This window comes from Myripristis murdjan, chromosome 10 (assembly GCF_902150065.1).
Source record: "Myripristis murdjan chromosome 10, fMyrMur1.1, whole genome shotgun sequence".
Classification (NCBI taxonomy): Eukaryota; Metazoa; Chordata; class Actinopteri; order Holocentriformes; family Holocentridae; genus Myripristis; species Myripristis murdjan.
The window spans coordinates 15954364-15970496 of NC_043989.1; the positions used below are offsets into that span (position 1 = coordinate 15954364).

General features: G+C 39.8%; 2 protein-coding genes across 4 annotated transcripts; one reads left to right on the forward strand and one right to left on the reverse strand.

Moving 5' to 3' along the window:
- The first annotated feature begins 1018 nt into the window (after positions 1–1018).
- On the forward strand, positions 1019–3240 carry nxt2 (nuclear transport factor 2-like export factor 2). Of its 3 annotated transcripts, none has more exons than XM_030061456.1 (4): positions 1019–1038; positions 1574–1660; positions 1790–1934; positions 2901–3240. In XM_030061456.1, the coding sequence occupies exons 2-4, from the start codon at positions 1643–1645 to the stop codon at positions 3083–3085; spliced, it is 348 nt and encodes a 115-aa protein (XP_029917316.1). In that variant the 5' UTR covers positions 1019–1038; positions 1574–1642; the 3' UTR covers positions 3086–3240. The 3 variants fall into 3 exon arrangements, with proteins under 3 accessions (XP_029917316.1, XP_029917315.1, XP_029917317.1); XM_030061455.1 differs by lacking the exon at positions 1019–1038 and adding an exon at positions 1045–1225; XM_030061457.1 differs by lacking the exon at positions 1019–1038 and adding an exon at positions 1395–1436.
- Position 3241: 1 nt separating this feature from the next.
- Positions 3242–14070, reverse strand: acsl4a (acyl-CoA synthetase long chain family member 4a). Its single transcript, XM_030061452.1, has 15 exons — positions 13987–14070; positions 11200–11757; positions 10905–11082; positions 10702–10811; positions 9205–9343; positions 8844–8994; positions 6890–7013; positions 6645–6716; positions 6367–6506; positions 6042–6214; positions 5866–5940; positions 5541–5729; positions 5260–5374; positions 4844–5001; positions 3242–4673 (listed from the first exon to the last, which is right to left on the reverse strand). Exons 2-15 carry the CDS (start codon positions 11554–11556, stop codon positions 4516–4518), a joined length of 2139 nt encoding a protein of 712 aa, XP_029917312.1. The 5' UTR covers positions 11557–11757; positions 13987–14070; the 3' UTR covers positions 3242–4515.
- Between the last annotated feature and the right edge of the window lie 2063 nt (positions 14071–16133).

The following is a 16133-nucleotide window of genomic DNA, read 5'->3' on the forward strand; positions in this document are numbered from 1 at the left end:
ACAAAGGGAGGTAACTCAAATCAGAGAAAGAGGAGTAACTCTAGCCTGTTTCACAGAGGTAAGTAACTTAAGCTCTCGGTCAGTTACCGCAGTAACAGTCCATGAAACTAACCAGAGGCCTGTACCATAAAGCTGGATTTCGGTTTAGTGAGCTAACTTCAGGCTTAACCCTGGCTTTTCTGTACCATAAAGGTGGCTTACTTTTTATCGGGCGACGTTGCCATGGTAACATATGCTGAACACCTAACCTGCTCTGAAGTTTAGGATCAGCTCTCTTGGTAAAATGGCCTGCCCATTTCCCCTTTCTTCTTCTTTTATAAAATTAATACATTTTACAATTCTTCTTGTAGTTTTTTTTTTTTTTTTTTTTTTTTTTACTCATGAGTCTGCACTGTCCAACCAAAAACTGATCTTGTAGACTAGTTGTTGGGAGAATTCTTAAATGAACACGGAGTCACCGAAGTCAAAGCAGTTGCGTTTATTTCTCTTGCAGCAAGGAGACAAGTCAGTACAATAGTACAGAGTTATCTGAAGAAAAAGTTGAACATGTGAGTCTTTGCATGTGTGCATGATTGTCGTCCAGTCATACATTGTTGCCAGCCATACACGTCATTGTTGTCATGGAGACTCATCTAGGAAGTGAAATAAGTTGGGTGCAGTGCAAGATGCCACGGTGCAAAATGTTACATTCTATGGTGAGAGTGACCATGGTCAACAAGAAGATACATGAGAACGCTATGTTCGAACATTGTATACTGGCACTCTGTTCTTTCTTACTTAGTATCAGATAGGCAGCACATTTTTCTAACACTGATGTAATGATTTTTTTTTTTTTTTTTTTTTTTTTTTTAATGTTTTTGAAAATACATGAGGGGAATTTAATTCAGAGGGTTAAATAAAAGTCTGATAAAATACACACCAGCCTCTGGGCTCCTTTAGGTTTCCATTAGTTTGCTCATATTTAGTATTTAGGGTGTCTGCCCTGAAAAGTCCACGAGAGTTGGTGAATTACCACCAAGAGTCGTCTTATTTTGAAAGGTATTCCGGGTCATCCCAGGAAGTAATGCGTACTGCAGAATGGTTGTGATGTTAGCTGCCAGCTAGCATAAATTATCTACAAAAAGGAAAGCTGTTTAAAGTGAATAATTGGAAAAAATACTGTCCTTACATGTTTTGGTGATTAAAACATTTTTATTCAGTGCTGGTACTCATGGCGTCTACACTGGTAAGTTTGCGACTCGCTTGCTTTAATGCTATTATCAAGGTAGCGTTAGCGTAAAGTTCAGCTGGCTGGAAAACCATTATAAACCACGCTTAGTGACTTAAGGCTAGCTAGCCAACGAGCAAAAAAGTAAGCATAGTAGTAATTATCAACAAGAATCAAACCTGCCTGGCTCTCTTAAATAATGGTATAAAGTCAGAGGAGCACCTGTTTGGTCAGTGACATAAATGAGTGCCTTGAAAGAGCAGAAAGAAACCGCACCCTAACTAAATATTATCGTTGCTGTATCATCATTATTGTTCACCTTGTAGTTTGTAATCACGATCAACACTTAGTTGTTTGTCCCACCAGGATTTCAGGACCCTTGTGGACCAGTCGTGCGAGTATTCAGAGGCGTTTGTCACTATTTATTATGACAGCATGGACAAGAAACGGAGGGTGAGTGATCTCTTTTGTTTTTGTTTTTTTTGTTTTGTTTTTTTAAACCAGAAATACGAATGGTCTCTTTTAGTCATATTGAATGCAGTGCATACATACAAGCCCTGCTTTGCTGTATTTTTGTCTCAGAATCTGACGCGGCTCTACCTGGACAAGGCGACCTTGGTGTGGAATGGAAATGTAGTGTCGGGCCAGGATGCTCTTGGCGACTTTTTTGAGACGCTACCATCGAGCGAGTTTCAGATTCAGACACTGGATTGTCAGCCTGTCCACGGTGAGACGAGCTCATTACATGAATATATTCTTTACCCCTCCCTTCTTATGTTTCATCAGCCGACAAAGTCACTTGACTGGGTGCAAAGAGATTATTAGTCTCATCTCTGAGGCTTTGACCTTTGTAAATATATAAAGTATGTAAATTAGATGATTAACACCCACCTCACACCCTTCAATTTCTGTTATGTTGATACTCAGTCAAATTTAAACATACACTACTCACAAAAAGTTAGGGCTTTCGGGTAAAATTTCAGGATGAACCTAAAATGCATTATAACCTTTACAGGTGAACTTAATGTGACCTTCTGTGAACTTTTGAATGCACATGTCCAACTGTTCAATGTTTCAGTACTTTTTGCACAAGTTCCTGTTCTTTAACAAGGAGTTTAATGGCAAAATTCACATCAGGTGTTTGATGCTCCAGCTCATCGAGGTCGTATCATTAGGGAATGGCTGCTGGAGACTGGGGTACCTCAAATGGAGTGGCCTGCACTTTGTCAGACCTGAATCCCATAGAAAACCTATGGGATCAGCTGAGTCGCTGTGTAGAGGCTCGGAGCTCTGTACCCCAGAACCTCAATGTCCTGAGGGCCGCCCTTCAAGAAGAGTGGGATGCCATGCCTCAGCAGACAATAAGTCGACTTGTGAACAGCATGAGACGTTGTTGTCAAGTTGTAATTGATACTCAAGGGCACATGACAAGTTATTGACACTGACATTTTTTGTTGTGGTATATCCACCACTGTTGTTGGCTTTTGTTTCAAGAAATTGTTTGAGATGAGGAAATCACCAGTGTATGCTTCTACTTAAATCCCCTACTTTCATGATATAATATCACTGTAGCGTGAACATTTTACATTTTCCATAAATTTCACCCAAAAGCCAAATATCCCTAACTTTTTGTGAGTAGTGTATTTCTGACACAGGTTTAGTAATCCAATGTCCAACCTCTTCCTGTTTACAGAACAAGCAACTCAAGGCCAGACCTCACTGCTTGTGGTGACTGGTGGAACTGTAAAGTTTGAGGGGAACAAACAGCGCTTCTTCAACCAGAACTTTCTTCTAACCGCTCAGTCTTCACCCAACAGTGACCAGCCCGTTTGGAAGATTGCCAGTGACTGTTTCCGTTTCCAGGACTGGAACAGCTGAGGCTCCATTGACCTGTTTAAATTTTTTTTTTTCCTCCACTGTACTTGTCGGCTTATCAGTGATGATTATGTAAAATTAAAATGCAGTTTAGTTTTTGATTGTCAATACAATGTTTTGTAATAATAATAATAAAAATAAAAAAGAGACAGACAACACTAAGTACAAAATGACATTTATTCACAACAAATGCTGCACAAAGCATCTGATCCTAATAATGGAATAAATATGAACAGTATCACCAAACAACTAACGGTAAAGGGTGACTGGAAAAGTCCTTGTTTAAGTTTTAATGAAACAGGTTTGTTAACAATACTTGGAAAATACATAGAAAACATTCCTATATTGAAATGAACAGATCTTGCTTTAGATAACCTCTTGAGACCAAATTGTACATTAACCCATTGTTTTAACTGAGGTAAAATGCATGATTTTGCAGTATGCCAGTTATGATCTACAACTAATGCTAAAAAAAAAAGCATCTTTATAGCTTAGCTCGGCATGCTTGCTTTTAATAAATAAGGTGCTGACAAGAATTTGACAGAAGTGCTTTCTATACAAATACTCCACTACTTGACAATATATTAAAATATTTGCTATTCTAATGTTCCTGAGTCATGTAGATGTTTATACATTTGGTCTGACGGTTCCAATGAAATACAACACAAAAAGGTATAAAATAAAGCAATATCAAAGTTGGCCAGGGTAACTCAACTGGAGAGCATGGAGAGACATAAGCAGACCTCACTATGAGTAATGCCTGTTTTGCAAGTTCCAAGCTCTATAACTAAAGGCCTGTCGTCATCTCTCCAGGTGGGGATATTTTCCTTAAGCACTGGGTAAACCTTACATGGCAGTTAAGCCATTCACGTAACAAATCCCTACACTATTTTCATTGTTCGAGGTGCCACCTACTTTTGCGTGACTGCACACAAGTACTGAAAACTGAAGGCACGGTAACATCACTACTCCTCAACTTCAAAGAGCAACAGAAATCTCATATTTAAGCCACACTGATTACTACAGTTAATATTTCAAGGGGACGGGTAACAACAATGCTGCAACAACAAATAGAGGACACCGATACTTTAAGCATATCAGTTACAAATCTGGTACAGAGAAATCGAAGTGGATGGCAGTTAAGCACTGTTGCGGTCCCAGACCATTATAAACAGAATAAGAGGTGCCACTTTGCTGTATCTCTCTTTGACAATCAAAACTCATTTTTTTCTAAGCACAAGAATGAAAGCAGCACAGCTTCGCCAACAACAGCAGCTATCTACAGCTTGAGCTTTTTTGTTTAATTCATTCTCATTTATACACTTGGGGTACACAAACAGCTTAAAAATCCAAATGGGTACCTGAAATATTATTTACACATCAAAATAGTGGTTATGGTGGCAGCGGGGAGTTCTGTGGTGAAATTGGTGCAGTTATTTGCCCCCATACATTCTCTCTATGTGATGGATATAGTGGTTCTTCAGCTCCTTCCTCTTCAGCTTGAAAGCATCTGTGACGAGACCTGTCTCGGGCGTCCATGGCTCAGGGCTAAGATGAACTTTCATTGGAATTTCAAACCGTTGGAGTTTAACTACATGGAAGAGAAGGAAGAGAGAACAGTGATGCTCTCATGTAGCACATTACAATCAATATTTTTGCCCCTTGCTGTAAGTATATTAACAACCAGAGAGATCTTGAAATCTGTCCCATAGGAGTAATGATTACCAGTACAGCCATAATGCAATGTCAGTGTCTCCTTACTTGTAGCAGCGACCTCTTTGATCTCCTTGAGAACATCTCTTTCCATGTCAGGGTGAGTGCAGATCTCCTCCCATGTTCCTACTATCCCTCTTTGCTTGGCCAGTTCTGTCAGCCTCTTCTGGTTGGGCACCACAAAGCTGATCACATAGTTCTGGTCACTGCAAGGGCAGGTATGAAAACAGTGTTGATTATAAGTAAAATATAAAGTCAAAGAGATACTCCCTATCAACTACTATCAAGCCAAATGTCTGAGTAAATCTCAGAAGGTGTCAAAACAATATGTGCTCAGTTAACTTAACCTAAATAAAAAAAAAAAAAAAAAAAAAAAAAATATATATATATATATATATATATATATATATATATATATATATATATATATATATATATATATATATATATATATATTCACTCACCTGTTTGCATAAGCACATATATTGTCTATGAGGGAGCAATTCTTCAAAGCAGACTCCACTTTCCCAAGGGACACATATTCCCCAGCCTGCAGTTTTACCAAATCCTTCTTGCGGTCTAAATGAGCAAAACAAAAATTCATTCATTACCTTAGTATGTAATCAAGTCCAAATGCAATCACATCCAACAGATCAGTGCTATGAAATTAAGCGTGAATAGTGCTGTTTTTATGAACAGCATCAGGTGACTGCCATAAGCCGAAATTCCAAGAATGCACACATACCCACTATTTGTAGACAGCCGTCAGGGTGGATCTCCCCGACATCACCGGTGCAGAACCACCGCTGGCCTTTATCGTCGACAAAAAAATCCTGGTCATTGCTCTCACTTTTGTAGTAACCCATGGTTACATTAGGACCACCAATCAGGATCTCACCTCGTGGGTGAGGCTTGTCATTTTTCGTGTAGCCACCTGAAAAGACAGTGACAAGTGAAGTCAGGAAAACATCAAATCATCTCTCCTGTAATGAATAAATGATTTTTGCTCTGCATTCAAAGAACAGTATACATCAAAATCTGTATTGTATAATATAAATCCTCTGCCATACCTTCAAACCAGTCCCTGAGTCTGATCTCACAGCAAATGAGAGGTGCTCCAACACGACCGGTGCTGATGTCAGCGACTGTATATTAAGAGACAGACCTTCATAAGTTTCCTGACAAAAATGAAAATGATAATTATTCCCACTTTCTGCCATCCCCACGACTCCCATCTTTGTCTTACCCTCTGTGATGGTGCCCGCTCCGCAGGTCTCAGTCAGGCCGTAGCCTTGGCCCACAGGACAACAGAAACACACATTCATGAATCTCTGGGTGGCTGGCGACAGAGGAGCCCCTCCTGACAACATCATCCTCACCCGTCCTCCTAGTAGACCCCGCACTTTCCGGAACAGTAGCCTGTAGACACAGACAGAAAAATACCCGAGTGAGAGCGTACAAGACGTGGTGCCATTATTAGTTAATGTGAATAAATATGGTTTTGTTGATGTGTGCTTTAGTTAAGCACTACACCCTAAAGGGCAACGAGGGAGAAAAAAAAAGGTTCTTACGCATTGCAAAGCGGTGCGTCATAGCCCCTCTTGATCTGTTCCAGTTTATAGTTGTAGCCCAGTGTAAACAGCGTTTTCTGAATGTAACTCATTTCCTGCACTTTGCTCATCACATTTTTGTTTATGCGATCCATGATTTCCTTTTTAGAAGAGAAAAAAATAAACAAAATTGTATGGGTATATAACATAGCTGAGGACAGGGAGAAGGTCAAATAGAGCAAACAGTCTGGCATACAGGGAGAGAGGGAGTGGAGAAATGACTGAAAATGAACTCTTACCGGCACAGCTGCCATCAGGGTGGGTTTGAGAACAGTAGAGTCTCCTTTACTTCCTTTCTTTATCTTGGTGGACTAAAGGGAACAGGAAAAAAAAAAAACAGTTGAAGGGAATCATCATCATCAAACTGCAAAATTGATTAAACTAATGGCACTACTACAGCCAGCTACAAACCCACAGACATAAAAAAAAATGAATACAAGCATACAGATTACATAGACTACATCAAACTAGAGGGGGACATTACCTGGTCTGACAGTGTCTGTGGGGAGGAGTAGCCGATCCGACAGCCATACGTCACACAGGATATCTCTGCTGTCATTTCCAGAACATGAGCCAGGGGCAGATAGGCTATGTAGGTATCAGTGGGCCTGCCAGGACACAAGGATAGAAAGTCAAGTTTAGGGGCAGCAGCCTCATATATGCTACAAAGTCATACCTGCAAACTGACTTCTGAAAATAAAGGACACTGTCCAGCACAATAAGCCCTCACCTTAACACGCAAACATACACTACACGGCTATGCAGGCCTAAGTTGAGTTGCATATAGTTAAACACAAAAATGCATTTTTCAGTGTGGTTTCCTGGTTCATAGGTTTTACTGATACATTCTCTTGGGGAATACAGAGGTTAAAATATCCACACATGCCATGGTTCACAGAAAGGGATGACGCAGGTGGGAGAAAAGTGTTATTCACATGCTACATGCACTGTTTGTCGACAGCTGCAAATCACCCCCAAAGAAAGTGGGTCATATATACACAGCAGCCAAACAAGTACTCCAGCACAAAGTCATGATAAATCCTCTTATTTGTAGAAACCCAGTTATACTTGTCTTCACAAACTGTGTGTCAAAGACTAAGTAATAACTGTCTAACCTTTGATTCTGCTGGAATTTGTCAAAATATGTTAACTAGTGTGTATGTACTTGTTTTGAGCCAATGAGTTAAGTTGGCCCTTCCCTCTCTGAGGTTGCTGGCCAAGTGCCATGTGCTTGTTGAAGTCACACTGAAATGAAAAATAACTCAAATTGTTGTAACTGGAAATTTTCCATTTGAAATATCCATCTATTTAACAAATGCCCAATAGTTTACCAAAATCAGGGTTTTTTTTTAGTTTGATTTGTATCAAATCAAAGTACAAACTGTACTTCAGTGTAATACAGTGTATCTGCAAATGAGGGGGTTATGTGAAACTGTGGTGCTAATAGGTCAAATTATGTTCGGGTGGCCATGAATACACCTGGGCGGGGTGCCCAAGTGTAATATGGGTGTTATTAGTAATATACAGACCCAATTTTGTGCACGCAAGTTTATACTGTCTGTTGAGTAGAAGAATATCTAAATGGGCTAATGTTATGCATATAACATTTGCCCATTGTGTTCTGTAGGCTCATATTTAACCAAGTTACATTATCTTAGTATGGTATAATGTGTACCGGAGACGTGTTATCTTATTTCCGTTCTTTCATATTTAATAGACACGCACACCCACATACACATCCACATAGTGATAGACTGAGACAGACTGAAGCAGATGTATATCATCGTACTGCACTGTCATCTGCCTTAACTGCGGATTAAAATCTACTGAGAAACCTCATCCTGTCTCCTTACCAATACTGTGTTGAATAACACCTCCTCAGCATCAGCTATATAGACCTTGAAATGCTATCCCACATCAAATACATAATGATGAATCATCAGCTCAACAAATGCACAACCTATTTTATTAATTTATTTGCTATGAAGTGTGTTCTACATTTGTTTATAACCTAAATCACTCCTTTAGTTGGAAATGACCAGCAAATACTCTAATTTTGCAACCACGAACATTTATGAGAAATCATTCATTCCAAGTGCAATCAGACTTCTCATCTCCTGATGAACTCTAAATGATTATGATGTTTTTTAATGCTTATGGTGTCTTTTAAGCTGGTCTCTTATGCATTTAATGATATTTCTATGTTGTGAAATATTGCCAGATGAAGCCAAAGGCATACTTTCACCTTGTGTGGACAATAAAGTTCTGTTCTTTACTATTCTGTTCTATTCATTAAAAAATTGAACTGTTTAGAAGTAATGACATGACAAGAGAACAGTGAGTCAGAGTGTAATGTAGGGTATGTAAGTGCTGACAAGTATGCCCAACCTCACTGTCCACATTAAATTATACACACAGTGACCGATACTGATACTCACCCTAGTCCGGGGATACGTTCACACTGTCCCGTCATTCCAGCAATCAGGTTACTGTGGACAATCACGACTCCTTTGGGTAAGCCTGTAGAGCCACTAGTGTACATCACCACTGCCAGGTCTGAAGGCTGGGGCTTGGATATCTCCCTAGCCACTGAAAGACAATGTAAATGCAATTCAAGCCTCTCACAGCTTACACACTACTGCACTGCGAGTGTATGAAATTGAAAAGCAATGGAAGGTAGAAGATATTGTAATAGAGGATGTAAGTGGGTGCACAAAAATCAGGACAAAAGCAATATCCCATTAGTAATTAATGGAAGCTGCGAGTCAAGAAAACTGCATCAGACAGAGAGATACACACTATTTTCAGGCTTTGCTCCCAGTTCTCGTACAGCGTGCATGGCGTGGATGGAAAGTCCTGCTGGGTAGCCTTCTGTGCTCACTCTCTTCTGGTCCACATAGATAACATGCTTCAGCTTTGGGATCTTCGGAAGCACATTCTGGACAGAGAAAAAAACAAAACAAAAAAAGGACAAAGCTGCTATCACAACATGATAGAAATATGTCGCCTTTTACAAATCAGAGCCTTTGACCTGGTACAGCATATCTATATCAGGGAGCAGAATGGCCCAGTAGTTAAAGAAAGCATCATCCATAGTATGTTAAGCAACCTTATGGGAACCTACTTCTAGAACTGGTTATTGTACTCATAATCCTATAACCTACTACTGTTCAGCTTTCATCAGCTATTGTTGACTCTCTCTGAATGAAAACTCTGCACAGTGTCATCCAAAAGCTACAAGTTAGTCACAACCGTTACCTGTGACTTTGATCTTCACTGACATTTGAGTACTCTATTGTGTGAGATGCAAAACTTCACTGAGACATTATCAAATTATACAAAACACCATATTGTTTAACACCCTGTGGTTAAGGTGTGTCCAGCTGCTATACTCCCACAAGCTGATATTATCACAATGAAATTTGCTACTACGTTAATGCATTCATTACCGAATTTGGTTTTGGTACTTATGACTTTGCATCGTAGAGAGAAACACATCAAGAGTTCAAAAATGCATTCAACCCACACTTAAATTTCTTGAATATTGGGTGCTGAATCCTAAAAATAACCGAATAAGAGTCAAGGACAGCACTCCAATACTAATTTCTTTACTGCACACTACTTGCACTTGTGCAGCAATAAAGAAATCATTATTGGAATCCTGGAGAAACACAGTTTAAACAAATCCATTCACACACATAACCCTGAGTAACCTTTTCTCCACTTTCGCTTCCCTACCGTCTCCCACATTCATTCTCTGTTATGACTCAGAGCAGATTTTGTTGTGTCAAGTATTTAAAAGGTCAGTAGTGAGTCAAGCGAAATTATACATTCAATTTAAAATTTGTCAGTGAATATTCTCGACCTTTATCCAGCAAACCACACTTTTTTGCATACTATAGGACCATTTGTTCACTAATAGATCTTGTATTTTCTTAAATTTACATAAATCCTAACAGATACTGCTTTCTGCTGCTCTGGCGCTATTTGCATTTCCTACATCCATTAAACTATATGCCAGCAGAAGCTTGCAGGAGGCTGAAGCAATCTGTATGTATGTACTTAGATGCAAGAGCCACCGATTTATCTCTAGTGCAAACAGCTGGCGACCTTGATTTAATGAAATTCAATTTGCTTTAGGCTCAGATTACCAACTCATAATGATTTTCAGGGCTGCCAAAGTGGACAGGTAGGAGTTTTCAGGTCAATAGCATGATTATCACTCCCCTGGTGCTCTAAAATAGGAATTCTGATCAGATGCAGTAAGGATAACATTTATTTAAGAGGAAGGCTCACCTTCAGTTTATTCTCAAGTAGTTCCATGCTGGTAATGAGATGTGTGACTCCAGTCTCGTTCAATCCAAAGGCAACTGCCTCCTCTCCCAGCGTCGCGTAGAATGTCACCACTGTATAGAATAAAAAAAATATTCAGTTAAAACAGAAAAAACAGTATACAGGTGCATGATTTCTAGAGTAGCTACAATGCATATCATTCTTACATGGGAAGTTATACTTGAAGCAGGCTTGAGCAGTAATCATCCACTCTGCTCTGGTCTCGCAGAAGATGGCAATGGTGCTTTTAGGCTGCTGCCCGAGAGCTGCCAGTCCACTGCCAAAATGCCTGACCATTGTGTGCACTTCTTGATAGGACAGCCACCGATACTCCCCAAGGATCAGCTAGCACAAAGAACAGTAAGTCATGAATTAGGCATTTTCAGAGACATCTCTGCCAGCTTTGTCTTCATAATTATCAATAAATCTCTCAGCAATAAAGTGAACCACGGGCATACACACCTTTTTGAATACTTTCCCACTGGGTTGGGTCTCATTCTCTTCACTCAGTACATCTCTGGTGCCAAGACAGTCAGACTGCCCGAAGCGCTGCACAGCATGCTCAAACAGCTTATCCAGGGTGTTCTTGCCAGGGAAATCCTCTCTGGCCAGGGATTCAAAGTGGTCCACAGAGCGGTACGGCCCCTCTGTTCTGCCTGTTGTGGAACGGGCCTTGATGCGCTTGGACTGGGCTGTCTTCTGCCCAGCACCAGTGATGTAGTACCAGGGAAGGAAGGAAATGACAGAGTACAGCCATACTAAGGCATGGAGTGGAAAAAGGAGTATGGAGTGTAGGGCAGAGTCTGATTGGAGACCCATACTGTTCAGCGGAAGGGTATGTGGGGAACGGAACTGGTCAAGCAACAACTGGTGAGGCGAGTTTTGGCTAGACAGCTGTCCTGGGTATGATTTTTAGGGTGTATGAAGGGAATGGTGTCAGCAAGGAAACCTGATGAAGAGAAAAGCCCTCTGCGTAGAGGATTCCAAGGATCCAAAAATGTCCAAGAGTCACACCGCAAGCTGAAACAAATTATAAAAAGGAAAACAGAATCAGAAAAAACAACTAAAAGAAAACCCTAGGGCAGGAGTGCTTGCATCCCAGTAAATCTGACACAGGCTGACAGTATTTTCTGTATCTGAACAGCATATCAGTAACATGTAAACAGCCGTGAAGAAGTTGTGGTAGGCTATGTTTTCATAATAATTTATAGCATATCCAGAGGCACATTGTCCTCAAAAGTAGAATCCTGACAAACCAGAGCATTGTGAAATGAAGGAGCAAGTTAACCACCGTCTCACCTCAACTTCAGTCTGTTTCAGAAAGTCATGAAAACAATTTACCTGATAAACACCTCTTGATCTCGGCAATGTGCTATGTTGGCGAAGAACTACACTCAACATTCATCCAAACTGTGACACGCTCACCTCCTTTCTGTGCCCTGCAACACCTTTTGTGTCAATATATGAGGTTGCATTACATGTTACACTACCTAGGGTGTATCTCAGCCATGCAAATTACGTTCCTCATGTTCTTCAGGAATCCCTAACATGACAAAGACATAAAGCATCTGTCTGCATTTCAGTAATGAAAAACATGGTGATGGGAAGATCTGAGAAGGATGCCTTGATCAGAACTGAGATCCAGCCCCACTGACCTGATCAGCCACTGGCCAATGACCACAGGCCTGTCAACTAAGACCAGAGAGGATCGAGCCCTGGACAACCAATGACATCACTCTTGAGGCTCACCCCACTCAGTGGCCAGGGAAAGGCCACTCTAGGTCAAACTCAATCTGTTAATAACCTTATAGAGCATGAAAACTTCAGGATGCAGATGTAGTGCAATTCCTTAACTGACTGAGACAATAAGAGACAAATTATCGCCCAGACTCCACCTATTTTGACTTTATATTTGTTGATTTTACAGTACCAAAATAGCATAAATCTCAAAAGGATAAGAGTCTCCCCACCCTCATAAAGGAAAATTAGCTATTTGTAATAGGCTGACACAACTGTTGAACTGCACAACTATATTATTGTGTAACTTACAAAAACCAGGGCAAAGGATGAGGGATATGAGTAACAAGTGAGTAGCGTCAGAGAAAGTTATTACTCTCCCTAGCATGACTATGAGTTTCCAGTCGAGCACAACTCCAATCTGTGCCATTTCTTCTTGTCCTCAAGAAACTTTTGCTGGAAATGGCCCAGCGAGTGAAAAAAAAAGGAAAAAAAAAACAAAAAAAACATGGCAGGCTGACTTTACAAGTGTATAGAATTTTAGTCTGCGCTTTTACATTAAGGTGAGCTGTAGAGAAAAGTAAGACTAACAATTCTCAACAAGAAATCTTACCTATTTCTATTAAACTACTCTATAATGGCTATGTGTACATGAAGTTGGCTTTCAAAACAATACCGCAGCTCTGAAAAGAACTGTTTAAAATGATATACAAGATTAGACTTGCCCTGCATACCAGACTTCAAAGCTCAGAACATTCATATAATTTTACTTGCAAAACATTAATATGTCAGGTGCAATTAAAAACGTCTGGCACGAATTTCGGACATGTAACCCATGGAAATAAGCCTCACCTCGGTGTGTAAGAGTGAGGATGTGTGACATTGTAACACTGCGGCGGTTAAGGTAAATCTGTCATTTTTTTTTTTTTTTTTAATTTAATCTCACATCCTGAGCGCATATCAACCACCAGTTCCATGGCAATATTAGGTAGCCATTTTACACATATACAGCTAGCCACCAGTGGAAATCAAGTTCAGTAGTACTTCTGGGCTCATTTATTTGTTTCCAAACTTGTTCATATCCACACATACAGCCCTAGCCGCCAAAAGTCGTACAGATTACATATCTGAATTAAACAAACAGAGCACAGATTAAATGGAGAGACAACGGCTCGTTTTTCAAGGCTAATTTCCGAATAAGATGCCTTTTGAGACAAACCCAACCTAGATATTAAAAAATACATAGAGTAACACGGGCAAAATCAGACCACAGAGGCGGGATGGTGTGAGAAAGGATGACAAAGCAACTGCTAGTACCGCTTCTATCATTTGAGCAATGCTGCTAGCCACGTTGATTGCAGGATGTAAGGACCGTTTCGACATTGCCCTCACAAAAATTAACCCCCAAAAACCAAACTACGAGCGCATAACGGCAGTAATCAGATCACAGTGATCAGCAAAAGCCAGTGGTACCCAGCCGGGCTGAAGCTGGCAGGCCTGTCACATTCTTACCTTCCGCGGCAGCAACAAAACCCGGTCACTCGACGTCTGCCTTGCCAAGAAAAATGACCGAAAGTTACCTTTTCTCGGCACCAGAAACCAGGAACTGCTACGTCATCTGATTCCATATTTCTGGACCAATGAGCAGCCGAAGTGGAGGTTTCCTCACTGACCCCCTCCTCCTCCTCCCTCCCCTATCAACACCACGCTCACTTTATGACAAATATTTTACAGGAAGTGACGACCCTTTATCTGTTTATATCTCTGTGTTTGAGTGGTTTTTGTACGGTTACTCTGTGACGGCAGTACTGATGTCATGATTAAAATATTGCTTCAAAAAAAACCACAGAATTGCAAATTGCTGTTTTACTAGCAGTGTGTCTGTAATACCCAACAGTTAGTATGATGACAGGCCTACGTATTATCTTCCTCCTAACTTGATTATTGCTTAATATTAGTTCTATCAAGAGTTATAATCAGTACGAGACAATCACGTGAAAACAATTTTAACAGTAAAATGAAATCAACTGTTTAACTCAATTGTTAGCTTTAATATTGTGGTAAAGGCTATTTACAGCAATATGTGGTGATGTGGAATAATCGGATTGATCCTGTCACTGTTATTCTGTTGTATAATATTCTATGTAATTGTGTGTCTGTATTTTAGAAGAGCAATTTTAAATAGTTTTAGTGTTTAAAGCGTCTTCGGCAAAATTCCGAAATCATAGTTCACCTCAATAAACGAATTAACAAAAGCTATCAGGGCATTTAATAACAGCAGTGACAGGTGGTGGTAGCCTGTTATGCAAGTGGATTTCATTTGTGCTTTTAAATATTTCACTCGTTCGTCATGATCGGTGTTTGTCTTTAGATGATAAAACTGACAAAAATGTTCACTGTAAGACAGCTTTTCCTTTGTAATACTAACTTGGACCTGGTTGCATAAAACACTGATAGGCTGACACTGAGATGAGGGAGGTGGGACTCATTTATAGACTTACATATTGATTACTTTGGGACCCACAGGAATGTCGCCCTCTTCTGGATGACAGTATGGAGTACACTAAATTAATATTACAGTGAGGATGATTAAAAAAAAATAATAATAATAATTGTCCCTCATTGATTGATATAACTTGTTCACTGCTGCAGATGTTTGTTTGTTTTTTTTTCCCCAAATATGATGATTACTGTCAGTTTATTACCGTCCAGATTGGTAGCACTCATAAAAATTATGCAGTTGATTGTTCACTAGTAATTATTTTCTGATTTTGTGTTTGGCACTGGGAACATGAATGGGCACCTTGAGTCCCATACTGGTTGGTTAAAAAAAATGCCCTTGTGTAACACCTGTAGGGGGCAGTATCGTCAAGTGAGCGTTATGAGGAAGATGAGGTGCGCATGTTTTGTAATCCAGGCAGACCGTGTTGTGTCAAGAGTTAATGCATAATTTTCCAACTTTCGACTTTTGACTCCATGTTAACTTTAAAAATGTCGACATGAAACGCATGAAAACTGTTGATATGTTATATTATGTTGATGTTTATAATCTATTTTTCATTCTACAATATGTGCATTTATGAGCTGTTCACAACTGAGCACGCTGTGCGCAGGTTACCTCACAGACCGTTTTGTGCGGTTTCAGTGTCAAAATAACGATTAGATATTACCCCATAGCCGATTCCTTGATAGTTGTGCATTTTCAACTTGTGCATGCAAAAAGAAATGGTAAGTTAGAGAAGAGCTTATTTCCTTTTTTTGTTTGTTTGTTTGTTTTTTTTTTTGTTTTTTTTTGTTTTGGCAGGGCAGTGGCATAACTTTGGTCTGACAGGTGTGAGTTTGTGTGTGTGTGTGTGTGTGTGTGTGTGTGTGTGTGGTTTGAGGAGGCAAACTGGAGATTTTTAGCTATTTAATTCAAGCTACACCAGCTGCATAGCTGAAATATGATATATTTCTATGCGATGATGGGGACAGATGTCAATAAAATCACTAATGCGTCATTTCCACAAAAGACATGTCTGTATTTCTATACACATAAGGTCTATATTTAAGCTATATAAATACAGAAAACCTATATAAATACTGAAGCGAACATCCTGGAGTATAAAAATGACATTAAATAATTCAAAAGTGTGCAGAGGTGGCAGAGGCGACAAAAT